This window comes from Tasmannia lanceolata, unplaced genomic scaffold (assembly GCF_043159265.1).
Source record: "Tasmannia lanceolata isolate RefF3 unplaced genomic scaffold, GAP_Taslan_0.1 ptg000006l, whole genome shotgun sequence".
Taxonomy (NCBI): Eukaryota; Viridiplantae; Streptophyta; class Magnoliopsida; order Canellales; family Winteraceae; genus Tasmannia; species Tasmannia lanceolata.
Genome location: NW_027518683.1, coordinates 23,035,016 through 23,060,602, shown reverse-complemented (window position 1 = coordinate 23,060,602; position 25,587 = coordinate 23,035,016). Strand labels below are relative to the sequence as shown.

Here is a 25,587-nt window from a genome sequence, read left to right as displayed (position 1 = left end):
GGGGCTCCCGCACCCGCACCCGACACGTATGGGGTGCGGGTACGTCCGGGAACGCCCCGGGTACGTACCCCTTTTTTTTTTAAAAAAAAAAACTAGTTTTGCGTGTCAGGTGCGCACCACGCGTACCCGACACGTCCTGCTTCTTCCTGCTGCTTCTCTTTCCTCTCCTGTACTTCTCTCTACTTTCCTGTACTCGGTATTTACATGTAAACCATTTAAGTAAATTTACTTAAGATTTACATGTAAATAACAGAATACCCCCCCCCCCCTTTTGGATTTATTAAAAATAGTTTCAACACCCAAATCTAAAAGGAAAAAAAGTCAACTCTCCAGTTCTAGTACAAAATTCAAAGAAAAAGGGTCGGGTCAAAATTTTAACTTTCTTAACTTCCAAACGGTGGGGTATTTTTCAAATTTTAAAAATTCATAAAATCTATTTTGTCCAAACATTATTAAATCCCAAAAGTCCGGTAAAAAAAATCTCATAAAATGGTCTCTAAAAATTATTCATCTTGTCAGGCACTGGTCAACACACTGGTGACAGACTTTTTTTTCTAATGAATGATGTATTGATGCCTCATGTTATGAAATATGGAACTTAATCACTTAAGAAATGAAGAGTAATATTAGAATTTTCCATTTTGGTGATGTTATTGTTATTTGATTGCTTTACAATTTTTTTTTTAATTTTTTATAAATATATAATAAAATATTAAAATATATTATTATATTCGGCGTACCTGAACGTACCCGCACCCGGTTTTTTTGGCAAATCACGTACCCACGTACCCGTGTCGTGTCGTACCCGCACCCCGTACCCGTACCCGTGCTTCATAGGCCATAATAGACCGGGATAACTGAAATGACTGGAACATAACAAAATTTTGTATCTGTGCTTTTCTGGTTGCCTGATAGGAAGGAATGCTATGTTTCAGAGGTTCCACAGTTTCATTTGCTAAATTTTGGTTGATTTTTTTTTTCAAGTACTAAATTAGTCCTTGAAATTAATTAATTTATGCAATTGCTTTATCTTTTGTGCAGGACACGTGTGACCCTTAAGAAAGATGGTGTAGTCTTAGACTTGGTGCCTCCTCCCACAAAAGTCAACAACCTTATATTTGGAAGGACCTGGGTTGATTCACCGGGGGAGATGGTCATGACAAACTTGACTACTGGGGACAAAGTTGTGCTATATTTTCAGCCATGTGGTTGGCTTGGGTATGTTCTTTGTTTCACTCATAGTTTTTTGGGAATTTAAAATCCTGGTAGGTCTTCTCAAGTTTACTAATGTGTTAGATAGCAGTCATGAACTGAGCATGGGTGTTGTTTGGACAATAAAAGGGAAAGAAATCCTCTAGATGATACATCGAAATGCATTTTGACTTGTACTTATGTTATCATGTTTGTTTCTCTTTGATTGGAAAATTTTAAATTGGTGAGTATTCTCAGCCATGGACTCTTGGGGGACTGGGGAACAAGAGTTGAAAGCATAGATAAATCGTTGGCTTTGATCTTATTATGAAGTTGTTGAGGAGTTCCTTTTTCTGTGTTTTTCCTTATTATCACACTTTATGTAGTGCATGTCTGTTATCTTATCATAAATTGTCATTGATTGCAGGGCTGGTCGGTATGAAGTAGATGGATATGTATATAATGCAACAGAGGAACCTAAAATATTGATGACTGGGAAATGGAATAAGTCAATGAGTTATCAACCATGTGACTTGGAAGGAGAGCCACTTTCAGGCACTGAACTGAAAGAGGTAAATTTCATTGTGCTTTGGGTCCCAATTAATAATTTATATGAACTTTGGTAAATTTCATAGATCTTCATTATCAATGGTCAACATACTTTGTACGCTTACCTTCTTATGGTATGCCCAGTATTGGAATATATGGTTTTGATATGAACCTCTTTTTATTGTTTGCTGAATAAAATGCTTCATTTCCTTGGTAATTACTCTACATGAACAGTGAGGCACATACATGGAATGAGGTGTAGCTGCCTCTGCTGGTTGGAATAGAAGTCGTGGCCCTTAAGCACCACATTGGCAAACTTGTCATACAACATGCATCCATGCACACACACATGGATGTTTTCTTTTCTGCAATAACTATTGTGGATCTCCAAATAAAGCATAAAAATCAGATTAGTGTACCCAAAACATGAGAATTAGTTTGCAAAATTTGGACCTAATTTGAACCATCATTATTATTATTATTTTTTCACTTACTCATGATCTGAAACTAGGTAACTAATGTGCAGACTTCGGTCTTTTTCAATAAAATCATCACGTAGTAAATCAACAAAACCCAAAGTGATGTACCGTTCCCCTTTCAGTTCACCTATTACGGTACTAGAGTGACACAAGCTGGACAAACAATTTAATGGAGAGAAAAAGTCTTTTCAATGGATACGAGGAGTTTCCAATGTCTTTATGGTGTGGCAAAATAAATCTTTTAGATGGATGTGCGGACACACAAGGTTAGATAGAGTTAAAAATGAAGACATTTGTAAAAAGGTGGATGTGGCACCAATTGAGGAGAAGATGAGAGAGCACCGCTTAGGATGGTTTGGACATATCCAACGTAGGCCTTTGGATGCTCCGTTGAGAAGAGGCGACTTGTGCCAAATCGATGGAGTAAAAAGAGGTAGGGGCAGACCGAAAACAACTTGTGTAGAAACAGTGAGGAAAGACTTGATAGCTAGGAATATAACAGAGAACATGACCTTGGATAGGATAGAATGGAAGAAAATGATCCACGTAGAAGAACCCAACTAGAACCAGGATTAGAGCCGAGTAGGTTCCTTTTACCTTCTTTATGAATTTTTTCTAAAGGATTCATTTAGCCGATCCCAACTAGTTTGGGACAACGGCTTTGTTGAGTTGAGTTGAGTTGAATCTTCTGATGTGCAAGCTGGATTCAGCCTGTGACCTCAACCTTGCAACCCTTGCATACCATCCTATTATATTGCATGAGGTTTGCCCTAGAAAAAAGACAAGTTTTTTTCTTTGAAAGATGCCTCTTTTGATGTATAGGCTGGGATTCTACCTATGATCTCAACTTGAAAGCCTTTCATCTTTTCTTTCAATGTGTATGCTTAGGAACGGGCTTGCTGTTGTAGGATATTGGAGGGAAAGGCTGTTTTATTTTTTAGGGCTAAAATATATGTTGCTGCTGATTATACATTAATGTTCATGTGTACTGTTTATACATTACTTCTCATTGAACTTTTTATTGAATAGTGAAGATTTATTAATAAAAAGGCAAGAGCATAGCGACCAAGGTGGTCAAATACACCAAACAAAATGAGAAACAGGTAAACAAAAATCCAACATATCAAACAAAGTGAACAAAAGCAAAAAATCCTCAAGGCGGGAGATGATCAAGTAACAAGATCGACTCTCTTAGCAGTCCTGATATATCGCATTAACAATCCAAATATGATCGAAATAAAAAATCTCTATTTGATGGGGCTTGTTCGAGTACATGTTCTTCCTATACCTATGAATTCCCTTGGACCCAAATATGATACATTGGAAGAATCTTTTTGGTTGACCAGTGATTAATGTCAGAGTTGGCAGAACCCCAAACATGCTGGATCTCTCCGTCGTAGCCCTCAATGATGTCAAGAATCTCTTCCTTAGCATTTGTGAATCTTCAAGGGTATCTGACACCATCTCTCCGTCATAGCCCTCAATGATGTCGAGAATCTCTTCCATAGCATCTGTGAATCTCCAAGGGTATCTGACGACATCTCACACCTATATGTCCACATTGAGGGAATCACCCTTGATGATGATATGGTCTTAATGTGCTTCTGATCTAACATACGGTTTCCGTGATGAAGCGCTTGGACCTTCCCCTCATTTGAGTCCTTGCCAATAGACACTGAGAAAGCCCAAAGCATCTCTTTGTCCGCATTCCTGAGAAGAAACATGATACATGCCGAGCTCCGGTTGCCAAGACTCGAGCCTCTTTGGTACATCGGCTCAGCCTTATCTCCTCTCAGGATATGTGAAAAGAAACACCTATATTCTTCCGAAGGAAGATCTGTAGCCCATTGGGCGACTACAGAGAAAATTTGCCTTTGAATGTGGCTCCACACACATTTAGAGGCACCTTTGAAAACTCACATGTTCCATTCTTTCTAGATAAGCCATACGTAAGCAACAAAAAGGAGGTTCCAAAGAATCCCATATCTAGAATGCCAAGGGGAAAAACCCCACAAATTAAAATGATTCACAATACAATCTGGGATAACCTAACTAACTTTTAAACCAAAATGGAGAACCAAATTTCACACTCGAAACCACAATGAATCATGAGATGATCGACGGCCTTAACATTAACAAGGTAAAGGGCACTATGGTTAAATATGATTTTCTTCCTATGATGGAGATGATCAATAGTGAGGATCTTGTCGTGACATACCATCTAAATGAAAGCCTTCACCATTAAGGGAGGTTTTAAAACTCCAAGCTCTCCAAGCGGGTGGAGGATTAGACTGAAGGGCAAGCTGATTGTAAAAATAGTAAAAAAATGCCAATGATAGTCCATATCCAGACTCTTTTGTCGATGTTTAGGGTATACCAAATTAATTCTGGATAGGAAGACATCTAACTCCTAATCAAAGAAGTTTCTTCTAAGCTCAACCACTTCGAAAAAAGGAAGGAAATCCTCCTTCAAAGTACAACTCTCACACCATATATCCAGATGTTTATTTTCATTGCCCTTCATTATGGTATTTCAATCTTTTATTAAAAAAAAAAAAAATGTAATCTCTCAATTAGAGTTTAATGAAAGCATTTAGACTTTTCCTCCCATATGAATTCTTTGCTTTCTTCTCTTTCATAAGTGAAGCACCATGCAGTTCAATTAGTGTTTACATGGTATCAGAGTCGGAAAGATCAAGATGCAAGGATATTGTTTGATCTGTTGAAGGTACTCTTGCATCCTCACAAATCTTTAATCCGTAGATCTTACCCTTCTTTTCATCATCTCCTCCAAAACCCTAATTTTCTTATTTGATTCCTCACTTCCCTTATCCCTCCCTTCGAACACATACACCCTTTTTTTCCCCGAATGGTAGCAGTTTCATTCAAATAAAAAGACCAAGTTGGTCCAACAAGAATACAACGAAAAGCTGGAAAAGATTACAAAGGAGCCATAGAATACAATAACTAGCTATCAAGGAGGGAGGAAATCAAACAACTCAATCCCTTGCCTCCCAACTCCTTCACGTGCTGATCTATCTGCATCATTGTTAGGAGACCTTCTGATGTGATTAATTACAATTGAGGATCCTCCTATCCGGTCCTGAATCTCATCAAAATTGCAAGCAAAATGCCATGGCGGTACAACCGTCCCTCTCAGCCATCGAATTACGTTCATAGAGTCACCTTCTAGAATATTTATATTCAATAAGGCTTCATCTAGATACTTTATGCCCTGGTGCGCAGATCCTACCTCTACCTCATTTGTGTTTGATGTGCCTATTGACCCCGAGAAGGCCCAAATAATATCCCCACTTGAACCTCTCAAGACACCTCCAATACCTGTAGGACCGGGATTGCCCATACTAGAAGCTTGTTACATAAAACAGACAGGGGTGGACAGAAGGATATGAATTTGGGACTCTGCTGGGGTTGTTTTGTCAAATCCTTCTAAAATAATCTTGTGCCTTCATCTACACCCTCCACAGAAGCAAAAGTGTGGGAAATCCTGTCACCTCCAAAAGTGTGTATTTTCAGTTGGGCGACTTGCGGAGAGCGTATTCAGACGATCAAGTTCCTACGAGTAAGGGGGGTGTGGTTAGTTGACCATCGCTCGTTGTGCGTCGAAGCAGGGGAAACCATTGATCATATTTTCATACCCCAATCTTTCTCTTCTACCCATTGATCATACACACCCTAATCTTTTTGTTCTTTTCTTTTACCCATCGCCCAAGATCTATTCCTGATCTATCACTTCTAGATCTATTCTATCATTTCCAAACCTACATCTATTTCACATCTATGAAACATGGCATGGTTGGAAATCACGAAGGGAGCGCAATTTCTATTTAATAAGATGATTGCTTTAACTATATCTTGGGTTAAAACACTTGAGTCCTTTCGATTTATATCGGCATATGATCTATGGCACGGTTGGAAAGAGATTTGCAACGAATCTGACAATATTCCCAAAGTAGTTCAACGATGGTTGTCGCCGAATCATGGAGTATTGAAATTGAATTTTGATGGATCCAGTTTGGGGAATCTGGGCCCTTCATGCATGGGAGGTCTTTTAAGGGATGATAATGGTATAATATTATGGGATTTTAGAGCTCCCATCGGAGTAGCATACTTTAATGAGGCAGAAGTTCGGGCTGTACATCAAGGAATTAAACTACTCCAAAACGTGGATCTAAATAAGGTGATCGTCGAAGGCGACTCTCTTAATGTCATCATATGGTTAAGAAGATCAATGATTGTTCCATGGAGATTTGCATCTTTATTTGACGAGATCCACGATAGGATTGGGATAGCATCTATCTCTTTCAACCATGTAAGGAGGTCAACAAATGGCGAGGAGGATAAATTGGCCAGAGAGGGGTTTCTAGGGAGAGCTTTGAGTTCTTTGACTTTCTTCCTCCCTAGTTTTTGTAATTCCTTTCTTTTCTGGCTTTGCTATTTCTATTATGTCTCTCTGTTGTTATTGAGGGGATCCCGTTGGTCTTCTTTTTTTTCAATATAATTGCCTTTAACGTTAAAAAAAATGATACATTACTTCCCTATATATGTTCCCAATCTATCACTTCCATAGATATTTTTTTTGAAAGTTGACAATATATTACTAATATTTTCCTAGGGTTACAATAAAGAGGGACCGGGAGTCCCCTATGTGACCAACGCAGTGAGGCCAAGGAATGAACCCCTAGGCCCTTATAAGGTTTACGAGCCTTTTCCTTTATGCTACGCTATTTCCTTTACATTTTCCTTTACTTTCTCTTTCCAGCAAACTGAACAAACACTAAAGCTAGGTACACAAAAGCCAAGTACGACTCTCCTAATAGGATTTCAAGTCTTTCCTATTCCTCATTGACAAAGTTCGTAACATTTCCTGTTGGAGTAGGTGCCCTAAAACCCAGTATATTTCGCATGCTAATCAATAAAAGTTTCTTTTTCATGACGTTTATGGGTACTAAAAGTTAAATGTGTGTGATATGTTACTTATTGACACGTATTTGTCCTTAGGAAGCAAAGTAGGAAACCCATGCTCATGGATTCACATATCCTAGGGAGCAAGGAGATATGGGATTCCGGTTCTTTACAGACCTTAGTAGTTCCTAGTTGGGGTTGAGGTTGGACACCTCCTCATGTACACAACTAGCATCTATCTTGCCTACATGCGAGAGATGTGGAGTGACTTATCTCAATCAGTTGGGTAGTGGACCCTAAGCAAGATAGAATGGGTACGACAATGAGAGTGCGTACTGAACATGATCACATTAGAATAGCTTGTGGACATGAGACAATTGAGCTATTCTACTAGACATGACCCTTTACATGTCATTTGACCTGGGGGTCATATTGGTCTGTTGGCGAGTATCTTATTTTTGGTCTATCTAACCTTGGTTTTTATTGGAATCACCAGAGGTTAGTACTAGAGTGTTGGACAAACCTTCGAGGTCAATAGTGATACCCGACATGAAATTTTCTGCTTATTTAATAGGATAATATCTACGGTTTTTGTCAGAGCAGTAGGTCTAGAAAAATACTTGGCCAGGTGGATTTGATAAAATGTTGATCCAAAGGTTTTCACAAAATAAGTTTTCTTTTGAAATAAATTTTAGCAAATGCATTTGCAGGCCGACACTGCCTGACTGAAAGGTATACCATGAGTGAGCTCAGGGGGTAGTTGATGTCCACCCCCCGTAGGACTCAACTCGGTAGATGTGGACTTGGAGGAAGGACTTGCGCATTTGATGTGATTGGGGGTCTGATGATTTGACGGTTATCTTCAGGGTTACGTCTCGATAGAGGCCACTGACTCGATGCGATTGTAGCATAGCAACAGAGCAATAATCGCAGTGGGGCCCACTTGTGGGTCCCGCAGGATCTATCGTTAAATCCCTGCTACGATCCCACTCACTACTCGATTGACCTATTATATCTATTGGATAGAGGTCCCGCATTTATTTAGTTGCTCACACCAACTAGTTTCGTGGCATTGGATGCATTGGAAGGATATACACAATGTATATAGTGTATATGCACTATGAGATACATTGGGAATACCAAAATGGTTAAGTATTAACCATAAGGGTATTTTGGGTTTAACATAAATTATATTGGAGCTTTAATCCTATTGGATAGGATTGGATTGGATTGCATTAATTTAATTGAGAATTAAATGGAAAATGGAAGGGAATTTAAATTGGATAAGTGGGACTCACATGGGACGAATTTAGGTGGGACACATGTCCGCACGCCCCATGTGGTGTGCCATTATCAATTTGAAATTCAAATAATATTTGAAATATTATTGCTTGATTTGTTTTAAGTTTTAACAAATTAAAGCAACACATGTGATGAAAATGAAATGGGAGAAAGAAGGAAACAATGTACAAAACAAAATTGGAAACAAGAGAACCACATGAGGCAAACTCAAGGTTGCTTGGGCAGCAAGGCATGCCCCCCTTCGGCGCCCCATGTGGGTTTCCCAATTGGGTGTGTCTTGTTTCCCAATTAGAGCTTCCAATTTTGACTAGTTTTTGGGATTTTTCTAGAAACTTTGGATTGTATCAAAGGCAATTCAAACCTCTATAAATACAAGACAAAGTGCTGGAGTTTTTTAGAGCTCTCCCATAATTCCATGTGCTGGAGTTTTTTAGAGCTCTCCCATAATTCCATGTGCTGGAAATTGTAGAGACACCCCAAAGTCTTTCTCTTGTTTTTCCCTTTCAATTCCATCAATTAGTTTTGTCTTTTCAAGGTCAAAGACAATCATCCAACTAAGCTCCATTGTTTTGAACAATTATTCTCATATTATAATTTGATTTAGATCAGATTACAAAGTGAACAAATAGTTGTACACAAGTTTCTTTGTGCAACAAAAGGAATCCATCGATTCAACTTGCGGTTTCGCGTCGATTAGAGTGTCGGCTAATTTTCGAGGAGTAGATCAAGTGGACGTGTTCTTATCTACACCAACTAAAGGTATTTGATTTATATTTATGTTTATTAAATCACCATAAAATTAATTAGTCCCTCGGAATCCTGGGTTAGAGCAAATTTTTTGTTCTACATGGTTTATTCTTCCGCTACGTGTAGCAATTTTGCTCGGGGTTTTTCAACCTTTCTAACATTTCCTTCCACTATGAGCGAACTTCATCTTAGTCTTTCCAAAAACTGCAACTTGGGTAAGGCCAGCCGCATTACCGGTTCCCTTCATCAATACTCAGAACATCCAGAGGAAGCGACAAAAAGATGAGCTGGTCCTTAGCTTCTGAGGGCGTTAAGTTCCCTACTGCCTCTTCCTGAGGTTTTACCTTTTTTTTAGCTCAGAATCCCTCTTTTCAATATCCAAGAACATTTTCTTTGTTTCTTCTATATTTTCCCGGTATCCTATTCCCAGATGATCCCCCATTTTTGACATTTTGTCAAACTCCTCAGTGAATATACTTTCTTCATCGTCTGATGCGACTTCCTTATCCTCTTCTAGAATTTCTTCATCAGACTTCAACTCCTTTTCTTCTCCCTCAGGGGTTTCCAACCCTCCTACTGATAACTGATCTCCCCTCTCCATGCAAAACTTAATTTTCCCACTAAGATCCACTTCCAATGAATCTCTTGCCATTTTGGATTCTTCATCGTGGGGGATTATTTCCTTCTCTTTTCCCTTTTTTCCAGCCTTATTCTCCTCCAGCAGATCCTTACTTTCCGGCTTATTTTTTTCCTTCACATGTTGCTGATTTGGCATTGCGCTGCAGCCTCCTTTTCTAGTATTTGTACCTCTCTCCTCATAAACCTTGGTTGCCTGCCGAAGATTTGCAATTTGGAGTTTCTTGAATTCTTTTGCAATCTCGCTTTTCGACGGAGATACATCATGAAAGCTCCCCTTATTTTCTCCCCTTTCTCTTTGATGATTTACCTTCCTTGTATTATATTTATCTCCTCCTTCCTCCTTTTTTGATAGCATCATATCTCCCGATCGCTCATAATTTTTTAGCATTTTTAATAAAGATGAAACAAAAACGTTTCTTTTTTTTGGTCCTTTCTATTTGGGAGATTTCGTCCCTGCCATTTCTTGGGAACAACAAACCCACCTTTCTTAACTTCTCTTGGCTATTTGGTGGTCTTATCGAGGCGGCTTAAAGAGGAGACTTTATCCGCACTGAAGTTATATGATTTCTAATCGATTACATCTTTCTGTACTAGGTGACTATTTTCTCTGTGATCTCGACTGCGGAAAGGCTTTTTGAAACCAAACTTCGAGTTGTTTGAGGCTATTCCTAGCTTGAAATCCTTACTACCCTTATGATTAGAGACATCACCTTTATGAGAGTCGAGCCTTTCCTGGCCACGATTTGGTGAGTGGCCCTGGAAGGGAGCTATGCATGGTAAAGCATTTAATGCTGCCTGCTTAGCAGACTCTACCTTGGTCTAAGGGATCCAGCTAGAGAAGTCTCAGCTTCGGATTGGATGGGTGGGAATTTGAATTTTGAATTCAACGGCTTTTTCTGACCCTCCTGTCCTTGCCTCAATCTGCCTTCCCCGACTACGTTTACGTCCGGTGCCGGAGGGAGAAGACCAGTGATATTATTTTCTAGCTGACTAGTCGATTGAGATTAGGCTTCCTCAATTTCCACCTCAGGCATGAGTCTCACTTGAACTAAGCAGATTTTGTTATCTACTTTTAATTTAATAAATGGTGGAACCGATTTCTAGTACTCAGCTAGAACTTTCACTGAGGCGAAGGTCACACAATAATCATGATTCCCTGATAACTGAACTTGAATCACCTGACCGAATAGTGTTCCCAAAGTTTCAACAGTTGTTAATGACCATGCGTGGAGAGGGATGTCATAAAACCTTAAGCATACTGTTTTACTCCTGAATTTATTGCTGGGTTCCATGTATGCAGGGAAGCCATATAAGAACCTAGAGCATCCCCCCCTCCCCCCCCCCCCTAAGAATCCGCAATGGTTGATGTTCTGAGTCAAATCTAAATAGAACCTCCTGATTATTAATGACAAGCGGTTTTGGTAGCAATGGTAGATCCCATTCTTTAATAGCCCACCTCCATACCCCTCCAAGGTCTCGTGCGCCGATTTTCATACACCCAACCAAGCATTTTTTTCAGCTCCTTTTTGCGTTCTTCCGCTTCTTCGTCTGTTATTTCAACTTCTGGATATTTCGCAATAACTCCCGTGTCATGCGGGACAGATATCTCACTCTTCTCCTGTCTTGGTTTGACTCTTTCTTCCTCCTCCGGATCCTTGATTTTGTGTTGTGCACACTTTCGGCATCTATTAAAAGTGCCGTAATTATAATATTTGCAGGTTCCGCAAATCCAATTTTTTGGATGAAATGGACCCTGATTTTCGTTCCAATTTCTAGACTTCTGCGATTAGGAAGAGTTTCTGATATCATTTCGCTTTTGTTCCCTGGCCTTAAATCTAGTTCTCTGGGGCTTCTCGGCATAAACCTAGGAGATGGTAAGTCCCGACCATTTCCTAATAACGCTAGGTTTCTCCTACAACAATCTCTGTCTATCTCCAACCACTGCAGAGCTTCAAAAACCGTATAGCCCGCTTCTACAATGTCTTGGTATAGATCTTTCAAACTTTCGATTCTATATCCACAAGTGCAGGTTCCATTTGCTATATTCCTTCCTAGGTAGAAGATGTCCGGTGGGCTTACTGAACGCTTTTCGAAAGTGTCTGGTGGACTCATCAGACGCTTTTCAAAGTATTCCCGCACTCCCATCTCCCATCTCTTGATGCGTAGTCTCTATCTTTCTCTTTCCCTCTTCTTCCAATTTTAACTCATATTAGGTCGGTGGCAAAACCATGGAATCCCACTGCTTTGCAGGTAGTCGGTTCATCAATTTTTATTTACTCATACCAGAAGATCGGCCAATAGCATTGCAGATTGCCTAGCTAGGGAAAGGGGTAGAAAAGCAAGGGTCGGAGATTTTCGATTTTCTGCCCCCTTCCTTCCATAGATCTTTGCTGTCACTTTTAACCCAAAACCCTAGATCTGTTTCAGATCTATCACTTCCAGATCTGTTCTACCATTTCAACCCCCTAGATTTATAGCCTTGCCCTTTGATTTATAATATCACACCAAACCCTTGATCTATTCCAGATCCATCACCTCCCTTTACCTGTTAATTCGTAGGGCTATCAACAGGCTCAATTCAGATCGAATGCACCTATGTATGGGTCACGATCCATTCGGATCCATATTGGAGAATTCCTCGAATCCTACTTTCAGTGTCTATCACTATTGATGTGTTTTTAGTTCCATATTAACCTAATCACGACTATTTGATTGGTTACACCATTAATGTTGAAACAGTTCGCTGCAAAATCTGAGAAGCATAAACGAAGCCCACACTAAATGCATCCTAGCAAAAAAGTATACAAAAGTTCATGCTTTGTACATCTCCCATAGGCTTGTTTGGTTGTTTTCCAAATACGAAAAGTGAAGTGCAAGTGATTTGGTAGTGAAGTTGATAGAAAGTGAACCTCCCTGGTTGGTTTTCAAGGGAAAGTGCAGAGAAAATTTGATGGAGAAATCATGCATATCTGTCTCCATATCTTAAGTTTCTCATTCAACATCATGAACCACCCCTACAATCTTCCTTTTCACTTAAGTCTCTATGAAATCTAGAGAGCTGTTTCAAAGAAATACCAATTTTTTTTCCCGATGATTCACAACAATCCCAGAAGTAGAATCAATCAAGGACCAGCTGGATTGAAGCCCTTGAGATACTAAAAAAGGGCGGCCTGCCATTGCGAGGTCTGGGGAGGGCTAGATGTACGCAGCCTTTCCCCTACTTTGCTGTTACCTTGACTCGAACCCGTGACCACCAGGTCACAATGGAGCAACCTTACCGTTGAGATACTATATTAGTAAATTTTCCAATGTTTCAAATTCCATTAAACAAAAATTATTACCTCTAACGTAAACCTCAGCTGATTTAATGGATAACTGAAGTTTGCCACGATGATTTCTAGTCGTAGATTTCTGAAAACTATCATATCGAAAACCTTGAAATACTACACTAGCAAATTTCCAATATCTCGGATTTCATTAAACAAAGTAACCACAATCTCTTGCCAAATCCCGAAGCTGATTCCAACTACTTTATAATTTCACAAAAATCTACTCAAACTTCTAGAAGTAACTATTATCATGGAACTGCTGAAGTTGAAACCCAAACTGTTGAATTTGAAACCCTAGAAATAATATCGTCATTTCTCTCTGTGAATGCTTCAAATTATGATAAAAACACAATGATTTTACATCAATCTCTCTGGATTAAAACTTGAAACATGAAAATTTACACTGATGAATCTGCGGCTTTGGGTTTTGGGTTTCAAGCAACGGGGTATTTAAAGAAATAACTCACCAGGAAGTTGTTGGGTCTTTTGAGCTACTTCTCTTTGTAGAAGTTCGAGATGGGGGAGCAAGAATCAGATTATCGAGATAGGGGAGCAGGAATCAGATTATGTTTCCTCTATCAGAAAGAACTTTTAAATCCAAATACATGTACCTGATCGGCAAAGACTCCTACACATCGATCGTATCCAACGACCTGATCGGCAAAGACTCCAACGCATCCATCGTATCCAACGACCTCTTGTACGTGCTCTGCACCTTTGCCCCCCTCCCTTCCATTGTCATCTTATTCCTTCAATCGCAGTGAGCAATCGCCATTCCTTCCAATCAAAGAACACACAGAAGATGACTTTTCGTCGTGCGTATTTGTTCCAATATTCCCTTCTAAAAATCGTCAATCTTCTATCCCGATTTTGGCACATCTAAGAAAGATATGCAAGATGAAATCCCACTGATGAATCCTTACCCTTCGATCCTGTTGCTAATGCTCTACCATTCAGATGTTGAGATCTCAGAGATGTGTTCTTTAAGTCGTGGATCACCTGTCAACATCGTAACACTTGTGGGGGGGGGGGGGGGGGGGGGGTCCGATTTTAATTCCATTTCTCTCTCCCAGAAGAGGGGAATTTAAATCGAGTGGAATCATGTTCATATGGGCTGAGAAGGGTGGTATGGAAGAGGCCATGGTCATGGGCATGGCTATCCACATCCTCAGCATTATTATTAGCTACAAGGTAACCATTATTTTGGACCCAAATCTGGGCGCTATGTTACTCGACCAAGGCAAGGTTACCGTTAGCGTAGTCTACTCCCTACGCCACACACTCCTGCATATCTTATCTAGCATATAAGCACGTTCATTTGCACTTATATGAATGTGCCTTACGATGTCCTTTCCCTTACATCTGTCCAGGATTTCATTGATGAAAGAGGCCAATCTCAAAGGACCTTGGCTGTCCTTTTTTGCCAATGCGATAATGTTTGAAGAGTACTCTTCTATCATGAGCTTACTATCTCTAGTATATCGAAATATGTGCAACCCCTCGAGAAATTCTCTAACTTCAGGTTCGTTGGAATCAGTCCTACCAATAGGCCTCGAGAAGAACAAAATGATATCTCCATTAGTCTATAAACGTGCTCCCTATCTCTGTGAAGCCTGGTTTACCCAACGAGCAGTCATTAAAGTTCAATTTGATGCAGTCAACATGGAAGGAGACCATCTAGCGCAAACCTTCTTTTAGGGCCTATGGTCCATAGGAAGTCCTTCCAGTTCTTTAGCGGATCAGTCATTGGGATGCCCTAAAATTCTTTTCCGCACCTTTCCCAGCTAATGACCAACTCACCAACGACTTAATCTTTTGCAGGATGTATGACAGATAATGTCCCCCCTGCAAAAAAAATGATGTGATCCATCAACCGCAGACTTGATTTCAGTTAGATATTTTTCATGAGAGACTTGTTTACTTCCTTTTTAGTATTTATTTCTATCTGTAGTCATAATTTATTATCCTAGATTTGGAGGGATGTCCACATCAATATATGGCCAACCTTTCTCACATTTTTCCAAGCTCACACATCACTAATGTAAAGTACAACCTTACTATTTTTAGTGTGGACTTATTATTTTTAATAAGTACGAACCTCCCCTTAACCCTGTATAAAAGACCTAAGGAGGAAGCCCTAGGGGAGTTTTGGAAAAAACAGCCTCCCTCTCTCCCGTTGTGATTTCTCCCTCTCCTCCCTCGTTTCTTCTTTCTCCCTCTTTTTTCTGCTCACCGCTTGTGTATTTACCCCCTTCGTCTTTCTTCTCTTCCACTCTCTTTTCTCCTCAGCTCTTCTTCTCACCTTTCTTGTGCTTGGTTCTCCATCCTTCTCCATCTCTCTTTATCTTGGTTGTGAACATCCCCCTTTTCCTTCTCTCTAACTTGCTCTTTTTCCTCTCTCGGACATCTCCTACATCAGGCGGTCAAGGCTAGATATCCGGCACGTCATTCTCAGGTATTAAATACTTTCAATTTGATTTTCAGTAGCCTTCCCATATTTCCCTACCCTTTGGGCCGTTCCAAAATTAATTACATCCTTATTTTACCTAATTGACCCTACCCTTGTCGCCGACAATCCCTTCCTTACTTTTTTTGAATGGTAACACCCCGTACCTTACTTACGGGTGCAACTCGCGTAGGGTTCAACCCGAACAAAAATCGGGTCGGGTCGGGTTGAGTTTTCCCAACCCGGGTTGAGTTCGGGTTGGGTTCTGGTTAAGGATTTGGGCAATCCAACCGGAGTGAAACCCGGCATTTTTTATCAATTTTTTTTGTAAGCTTAAAAACTCGGGTCGAACTCGGGTCGGGTCGGCCTCAGTCCTACCCGACCCGACCCGAGTTGCACCCCTAACCTTGCTTTTACTATAAACCCATCATATCCTCACCCCTTGGAACCATGTTTTTTAATTTTCCTGATATTTTCATATGTTTATGTTTTTATCCCCATGGAAACGAAATCTCAATGAATTCCTTCCACGTCATTATTTCTAACCGATATTCCTGAAATTCGACCCAAATGGTCAGAACGGAAAATAAAAATGGAAAGATATTATAATTTTCATTTCATTTCATTAATGTAGAGAATGATATTTAGTAGGCAACATCATTGAATTGCATAGCAAATTAACCATATCTTATGCATGGGATGTTAGATGGACGTGAGACTAATAATACCTCGTAACGCTATGTGGTATTGGCATAGAGTTGGGGTGTTGATGCAGATATTATGATTTATTTCTATATTATTTAGTTTCTAGTATTTTTATTTCCATGTTATTAGTTTCTAGGATTTTATTTTCCATGTCATTTAGAATTAGGAAGTTTAGTCTTTTAGGAATTCTAATTTTAGTAGGTTTCTATCTTTTAGGTTGTTAATTGCCTATTTATAGGCCTCTTTACAGCTTTATTGAAAACTTTGATGATTAATTGAATTGATTGAGAGCTTCTCCCCCAAATTTCTATTCTTTCCTTTCTTCTTCTTCTCCTCTTCTTCTTCTACTTCTCTCTTATTTCGTCACTTCTTCTCTACTTCTTCTTCTTCTCTCTTCTTCTCCTCCTCCTATTCTTCTTCTATTCTTCTCTTCTTTTCTCATCTATTCTCTTATTCCCCTCTTTTATCCCCTTTCTTCTATTTTCCCTTCTCTATCCTACATCAAATTTGGTGTCAGAGCCATAGATCCAAGATTTTTCCGTGCAATTTCTCCACTTTTCGAAACCTAGTCTGAATCACCCACGATATTTCTGTCCGGATTAGTCACCGGAATTTCAGCCCTAAGTCCACACAAATTTTGTGTCGTGCGACGGAGATCGACAACAGTCCCAAATTGCATATCCGAGGTGACGACCATCGATTCTGAAGAAAAAAAAGGGGGTTATCACCATCCGAGCACCTAGTAACCTCGGACAACACCACCATCTCTCCCCTGTCGCTTTTAAGCAAAACCAGTTTATGTGCTAACTTCACCAAACCCTTGTAATAACCCGGAGAAGATCCGTACCCACCTTTCCATTTTTCTGGTGGGTCTCCCTCACCATAGTCTCCTTGCGTTTTCTCCTTCTCCGGCAACTGTTACGTGAGGTTCTAGGAAACTCACGAGTTTCCAATTATATTTGGGTTATCAAATAAAGAAGGTAAAGGGGAAGGCAGTCACGTGTCCACTTTATTAAAAGAAGTTTACTTTATTTGGCTGGCACGTATATATCTGCCCAAGATATTTGCCAAAGGAAAAGGAAGCATCTTCTTTGTATAGCCTGATAATAAGTGGCAAGTTGCCTTCTTACAGAAGCAACTTCTATTGCTGTACGTGTCCTTGAAAAGGTAAGTCCCTTATTTGATAGTAGTAGATATTTGTTAACCTACAATATTAGGTTACCGAGGCTTGTAGTAGGTTACCAATTGAAACTTAATGCTCTGATGACCTGGTAACCTGAGTTACATGTCAAGTACATTAAGTTAAGTACATATTTTCCAACCCCCTTTCTCTCCCTTGGGCACCCCCACTTTCAATATTTGTGAACTGCTTTCACCACCCCCTATTTTCTTTTGAATACCCCCTCATATTCAATTTCATAACAAATTCAATTGAATCTGCTACGTGACTGTTGCAAACAAAGCACTGGACTAGAGAGAATAACAAACAAAAAAACAGGAAAAAAAGAAAGTAAAACAGAGAAAAGAAAAGAAAAAGAAAATTCCACTCTCTAGTTTCTCTCTCCTCTTTGTTTTTTCTCTCTTCACTCGGGAAATTTCCGCTCAAAATTGGGTTTCGCTACAAACATGAAAGTTGTTCGAGAATACTTTTCGCGCATATCAAGTCTACTTTTAGCAGTCAACAACGAGTGCAAGCACCACAACGACCAACTTTGGTCGTCCGTCCATCTTGGTCCGATCATTGATCCAATCAATCTATGAGTCCGATCTGAGATCCGCAAAAAGCATTGTGTTCATTTTGACATGACAGACATATCAGACTGTTGGTTTTATTTTTTTCGACGCCGGTCCCAATGGCTCCACCATATGTTCCATATTTTGACGGGTACGACGATAGTTATTTGAAAGGCCAGACTCACTATATCAATTATGATGATGCATGTCTACGATGGATCTATGCTTTGGATGCATATTATGTGTACTACGACTATGATGACAGAGCGCCCTTCTACCGACTCAGAAAAACTGTGTGAGGACAAGCTCAGGGTTATTTGAGATACTTGGAGGCGAAGCGCCGTCACTTAAGCGAACCTCCATTCCGTCGATGGGAGGAGGTTCGTGAGGAGTTTCTCTACGCTTATGCGAAAGTAGCTCTTTATCGGTACGAGCAGAGGATAGTACGTGAAGAGGCAGCTCGTCGTGAGCAAGAAGTCGAAGCCCGCCGTGAGAGAAAAGCTGCAGCCCGTCGTGCACAAGAGACCGAAATTGAAGTAGAAAACAAATATTTGGAGCGCCGCATGCATGAGAAGGGAGTTGCGAACATTAGTGAGGACCTAGATGCTCATGTTGATGAGATCATTATAGTTGAGCCCCTGATTATGTCAGATACTAAGTCCATGATGGCAGATACTGAGTCAGAGATCTCTGATATAGAGTCAGAGAGTCCAGTGATTGCTGAGGCCGACTTCGACGAGCATGATGATTCAGAGATTTCTCCAACACCAGTTGCAGAGCATCTAGAGAGACGGCTTGACACTTCTCCAGCCGAGACAGTTATTGTGGCCTAGCCATGTGAGGCTGATCCATTGATTGAGTCGACCGAGCATCATCCTGAGTCAGAGTCGAGTGACCTGACTGTTGAGGCATTGCCAGATCATGCAGAGCACGAGCAGTTCATTGAGGATACCGATTCCATATCATTACATGAGCACAATGACATCATTACTTCTCCAGTAGATGTCCCGGTCGAGGTGATTGTGGAGATTGAGGCCGAGGATTCGAGTGCACATGATGATCATCATGAGGATTGTCAGCCTGACATCACTGAGCCCGATAAAGTTCTAGCAGATGGTTTTGTTATTGATTCCATTAAGCCTGATAAGATACTAGCGGTTGTTGATCTTTTGGAGGATGGTCATAGCTTGATAGTACCTATTGCTATCATGCCGATCTAGGAGGGGTACGTTGCCATCTTCCCAGCATATTTGATTGTCAAGAGAGGTTTGAGTCTTTATGATTCTGCATGGATGATTTCTTCTGTATTACTACGCCCACGTTCCATACCACATTCACAGTCATCACGAGCGTTGTACAGCATTCCAGAGTACGAAGGATTGCGACTCATGCTGCTTGATTGGGTCGTGTACATATTGGATCCAAGAGGACTAGAACTCGCGGTCGAGTTCTTTTCAAGCGGGGGAGAATGATGCAAATATTATGATTTATTTTCATATTATTTAGTTTCTAGCATTTTTATTTCCATGTTATTAGTTTCTAGGATTTTATTCTCCATGTTATTTAGAATTAGGAAGTTTAGTCTTTCAGGAATTCTTATTTTAGTAGGTTTCTATCTTTTAGGTTATTAATTGCCTATTTGTAGGCCTCTTTACAACTTTATTGAAAACTTTGATGATTAATTGAATTGATTGAGAGCTTCTCCCCCACATTTCTATTCTTCCCTCTCTTCTTCTTCTCTTCTTCTTCTTCTACTTCTCCCTTATTTCGTCTCTTCTCTACTTATTCTTCTTCTCTCTTCTTCTTCTTCCCCTATTCTTCTTCTCTTCTTCTCTTCTTCTTCTCTTTTATCCCCTTTCTTCTATTTTCCCTTCCCTATCCTACATCAGGTGTCCTTGAAGGGGAGACTGGTCATTGTACTTTCTTTTACTTCATCACATTGTTCTACTTTATTGATTTTACTGTTCCAGACATGTGCGACAACACATGTCACTAGGTGTTCGATGTGATTAAGCCATTATGGATTGCCTTTTTGCTTATATGATGGTTTCTAAGTATGTATTTGTGCTTATTGTAGTATTTCCCAAAGTTTCATTTTAAAATTTCATCATTTGCATATGCTTCCATACATTTCTTTAATTTTACAAGATTTCCACCGAAACCGAAATGTTTCCATTTCCGTGCCAACCAAAACTGAAATTTAAAACCTTGCTTGGGACATCTTGTAGCCATATTAGTTGGATTTCATACTTTCATAGATCTCATTATTGATTATTGGGACAGATTTACTGTTGAGGACTGATTTTTATTTCACATTGATTATTATTATTATTATTATTTGGTTTGCAAATTGGGATTGAACCTGCGACCTCAAGGTTGAGAAACAAAGCCTCAACCATTGAGCTACAGACTCATCCCCATTAAAAATTGGGTAGGATCCACCGAAGTGGGTAGCCTTAACCATGTGAGGTAACAAGTAAGCTCTAAGGATGTTCCCATCCTTGTCAAGGGAGATGCCAACCGTCTCCTTTCAACGAGCACCACGTTGATTAGTTACTTCTTGTTGGGGTTTATAGTACGGAACATGGTATGGACTATGCTAATTTAATTTTTACGGATGATTTAAATTTCCAGGCTATTTTTTAAAATCCTTTGTTGATTTTGATTATTCTTGTTATGTTTATATTGATTTGAGAATGCATGTTGCTGATTTTATTGAATTAGAACACATTCTATTGCTCCTAAATTCCCAAAAAAGCACCTGTGAATCCTAGGTTTGCATAAAAGCTCATCTGTTTGTTACTCTTATTCAAAATTGTCCAAATTAGAGGTAAAAGAACCGTAGACCATAGGTGTCTACCCAAAGATCCCAGCACTTCAGATTCCAACCTTCAAACAGTGTTTTGAGGATGCTAGGGAGAATCCCCCTGGCACACAGACCCACAAACACCGAAGTCGTTTTTTAGATCTTACGATTCTCATTGGGGTTCGGTTCCCAAACCTACCAATTCCACTCTGGTACTTCCATCCCCTTATGTGATTGGTATGCTCTTCCTTCCTGCCTTCCCTCTGGCCGGTCAGCCCTTCCAATATGGGCAAGTTTTAGTTCGCTTGCTGCTTCAAAATGTAAGCTTGTGCGCAACAGCAACACATGTACTATACTAATAAGGACTAAGAGGGCCCCTCTAACATAAGTTAGAGATGCTTCTTCAATTCTTTTCCCTGGCTCAAGAAGCCATCCTGGACTTGATACGAGTGACGGGACTGGTGTTGATCAAAGAGCGGTAGAGCCCTGCTTGAGTAATGTGCCGTGCTTTGCCCCAATGCTTGGTTATGAATGCTTTGATCTATGGGTTGGCACTCAAGGAGGATTCTCAGGCAATTTGATCTGCCAATCTGGTCACAATCACTGTCAAGCTCTCCCGCTCCGAAGGTGAGGATTTGACAGCGAAGATGCGGGAAATTTCATACAAGTTATTGCTTTCATTTCCTCTTTTATATGCCACTCCCTGGTCAGCTGGTTAGCAAAGAGGCTGAGGGTTTTCAATAGCAAAATGGCTATTGTTATACCGCTCCATGCACGAACACTGATTTCGACTCCATAGCTTCCTTAACATATTTCACTGTAGGAATAAATGTTTAATTGACTCCTCAACCTGGTATAGAGGGCTGTTGGTGAGCCTAAAGCTCCTGTTCTTGAGTCTGAGTGTTGACTGTCTCTATGTTATACCCAAAATGATGACATGGCAGGACCACGGTTGCCAGAGCGGGAATCGAAACGGAAATTGAAAGCGGGAATTGAAGGCTCCTGGGATGGTCGGAAGCGGGAATCGTGAAGTCACCGGAGAGTCGCTGGAGAATCGCTGGGGAATTGTCGGAGAATCGCTGAGGAGTTCGTTATCGCTAGGGAATCTCCTGGGAATCGCCGGGAAATCATGTTTCACATAACATTAAACCGCGGTTCCCAAAAGTAGGAATCAGGTTTTCGGGGAATCATAAACCGCGATTCCCAAAAGTGGAATCGGATTTCCGGCGAGTCCGAACCTGGATTCCCAGTTTTTGGGGATTCGAGAAGATTCCCGTTTCGGATGCGAGAACCCGGGAATCGAGGTTCCCCACTCCCAAGGAAGAATCCTGCTTCCTTGGGCAGGACCACACATCAGATGCTTGAAAAAAGATTGAGCTGAGTAAAAAAAGACCATAACAATAATATTGCAAGAAAAAATTATTAACACTAACAACATGTTTTAAAAGTCATGATATTTGCATATATATTTTTGTTTTCTCATCATTTATTTTATCCATAGGAACTCTCGAATCGTATTCAATCCATATATTTTTCATGTTGTTTTTTGACATCAAGGGAGATGCCTTAATTGGAATGAGCTCAAGATTAGTGGATATCCCTTTGAGGGGTGGAAAGGGAGAAGCCATAACAAGTAGTACCATAGCAGATAAATTTATGGGGAAGAGGTCTCATCATTTATGATATCCGTAGCAATCTTTCCAGTCGATAAATTTATCAAGAAGCTTATGAATTTGATCATGGGTGACCCAAAAAATTCATGGGGAGGCCTCATCATTTATGATATCCATAGCAACTCTTGAACTGGATTCAATCCATATTTTTTCCATGTCGTTCTTGACAGCAAGGGTATTGCCTGCCTTAATTTCAAGGAGCTCAAGATACTAGACGGCCTTTTTAAGGGTGGAAAGGGATAATGCAAAAGAAGTAGCGCCATAGCAGTCCCTAAGAATCCTTTCAAAAAAATAGCAATCCCTAAGAATTCCACCCACGGATCAAGTGTCAGTAGATAGTGGAGCATCAGTGTTGAGTTTGATGATATCTTGCCTGGGCTTAAAATCCAACAGCAGGAACAGCATTGAATGCTGACCGGCCTAAGCCTTCATCCTAGATTGCTAATAATCTGCAGGTTTTTTCTGATTTTCCACTTCCTTGAGAGCCTTAGAAAGGAAATCAGCTGCTTTGTTGGTTTCTCTCCAAGCGCGTGAATCTTTCCAGTAGATAAATTTATCAAGAAGCTTATGAATTTCATCATAGATGACCCAACTAATCCATGGACAAGAGGCCTCATCATTTATGATATCCGTCGCAACTCTCGAATTGGATTCAATCCAGATTTTTTCCACGGCCATTCTTTTTTTTTTTGACAAGGGAGATGCCTGCCCTGATTGCAAGGAGCTCAAGATAGTGGACAGCCTTTTTAGTGTTGAAAAACGAGAAGGGAAAATAACTCTCTCTCTCTCTCTCTCTCTCTCTCTCTCTCAATACGCGCGCGCGCACATACTACATCCCTGTCACTCCATACAATCGTACTCAGATAGAGATTCCCATATGCCTGTCTATCTGTTTACATAGAAGTTGCCCATTCCGTTGTCGTCTTTAAATGCTACCCAAGGATCAACAGAGCTCTCTCGCTCATTTTTTCTATTCATACGCTTTGAACCATTCCATAGCCATGGTTTTCATCTTGATCTGGATGGAGCTTTAGACAATTCTGCAGTGGTGGTTGAAAATCTAGTAAAATTCATGGCTTCCTTTTTAATTTTGTTATAATAGTCATCTAACAACTTCTTTGGATTTCTTTTGGATATCATTTTCCATTTAATAATTCAATACCAGGACATTTTCTTCTTCAGTACCTTTCTTTTCTTAGTTTGTTGTATTCATCTTGAGAGAGTAAGTTGATTTAAACATAGCGAATTCTGAGAATGATTGCTGGATGCTTTCACCCTTTACAATTAATGAAGCTATACTTAATAGAAGTTTCACCTAATTTTGGCTTACTCAGGGCATGTCTTTTCCCTACCACCTAGTATGGGTTATGTAACTGAGTTTTACACCCTCAGAAAGTATCAAAAGAGATGTGTGGGATGCTACTGTACACCAAACCAATGGGGGATTTATTACAAATTTGGCTGTGCATATTCATGGAGACTGTCAGTATTTCTGTTTTTTTAATGGCACTGTCAGTATTTCTGTTGTACTTAATTAGTTGGATACTTCTGAGCTGTGCTGGTATATGAGCTATTACTACTTCCTACCATTCAATGGTTTATGCTTATTGGCTATTCTTCTCTATGCTAGGTCTGGAGAGTTGCTGCTACACCAGAAAATGACAAATTTCAGTTCACTCATTTTGCACATAAGATAAACAGCTTTGACACAGCACCCAGAAAGCTATTAGCATCAGATTCCCGTTTGCGGCCCGATCGATATGCTCTCGAGAAAGGCGATCTGTCCAAAGCTGGTGCCGAAAAGAGCAGGTATTGTATTTTTTTGCAGTCTTTCTATAAATTCCAGTGTTTTGGAGTTTGGACATTCTTACTTTGAACAAGATCAGACAGTTTTAAGTTACTAGCAAGTGCAATTTAATTATGTGATTAGCCACAGTTTGAAAATGAACTCCAGCAACTCTATGAAGTGAATCAAAGGTTTTGATTCACTTCTTAGGAGAGTGCTACCTTGATGTCTTGGATTTGAAACCAGGTTACCCAGAAAAAATGGGAAAAGCCACTATATTACCTAGATATCCCAACTGAAAGATTATGGGTTTGTCATTAGAAAGTTAAAAGAAATAAAGGGAATCCGGTCTCTGCATTTTTTTGGTTCGGCATTGCTTTTGTTTGCCTGTTAATCTAATCGCAAAAGCTTTTGCCTGCACAATTCTCATGCCCATATTTATGCAAGAGTCTCTGTTTTAATGTAACCATGCGGTGATGTCAGTTTGGAGGAGAGACAGAGAGCAGAAAGGAGGAACAGAGAGGCCAAGAACCAACAGTTTACCCCACGATGGTTTAGTGTTTCCGGCGAAGTTACTCCAACACCTTGGGAGGATTTGGAAGTGTATGAATACAATGGTAAATATGGCGAACATCGAGCTGCAGTTGATAGCTCGGACTGCATCGAAGAGGTTGACGTTAAATCCATCGAGTTTAATCCGTGGCAATATGGAAATGTGTCTGCAGAATGAGGTATTTTGCTTTTTATCCTAGCTTGCTCCTTTGTTTTTTAAAAATGCAGTTGTTGGGCAGTTTGTATTTTCTTTTCTTTTGTAGCAGTAACAGCAAATTTGATGTTATATGCTGAAATTATTTGTGTGATTAAATGTGTAGATGGCGTCTGATTTCATATTTTTGTATACATTAATTACCCTTAGGAAGTCTCTCTCTCTTTTTTTAAAAATGTCAGTACATATTGTGGGATTTCTTTCGGGAGTGTGCTTGCGTGGACAGTTTTGGTGCAAGCAAGAGAAAAGGGAAGGAGGTAGTGAAATTTTAGGTCTTCTTGGGGAGATTAAAAGGGTGAATCAGTGCAGTGGGTTGGAGAGCAACTGGGAAGGGATACGAGGCTGACGGGTGATTAGAGTGTTTTGACGGATTAGAGTGTTTTGACGAAAGATGCTATACAAGTTCCTACTTGATCACGTGGATTCTGCTGCCCTTGCTAGTAGAGAAGGAAACTGCCAACAGAAGATTACACAACAAAAAAAGGATTTCTAATGAACTGACTGAAATA

At 40.0% G+C, this 25,587-nt stretch overlaps 1 protein-coding gene and 1 non-coding gene across 2 annotated transcripts in view; one reads left to right on the top strand and one right to left on the bottom strand.

Moving 5' to 3' along the window:
* Positions 1–25,254, top strand: part of ORP3C (OSBP(oxysterol binding protein)-related protein 3C) — a 30,361-nt gene extending 5,107 nt beyond the window's left edge. The window contains exons 7-10 of the mRNA XM_077382878.1: positions 1,042–1,218; positions 1,619–1,763; positions 24,157–24,335; positions 24,796–25,254. Coding sequence (XP_077238993.1) covers positions 1,042–1,218; positions 1,619–1,763; positions 24,157–24,335; positions 24,796–25,042 — 748 coding nt within the window. The 3' untranslated portion in view covers positions 25,043–25,254. The remainder of the gene's footprint in view (positions 1–1,041; positions 1,219–1,618; positions 1,764–24,156; positions 24,336–24,795) is intronic.
* Positions 20,468–20,588, bottom strand: LOC143880527 (U6atac minor spliceosomal RNA). The gene has a single exon (XR_013251749.1). It is a non-coding gene; the product is annotated as a U6atac minor spliceosomal RNA (small nuclear RNA).
* Positions 25,255–25,587: the final 333 nt, after the last annotated feature.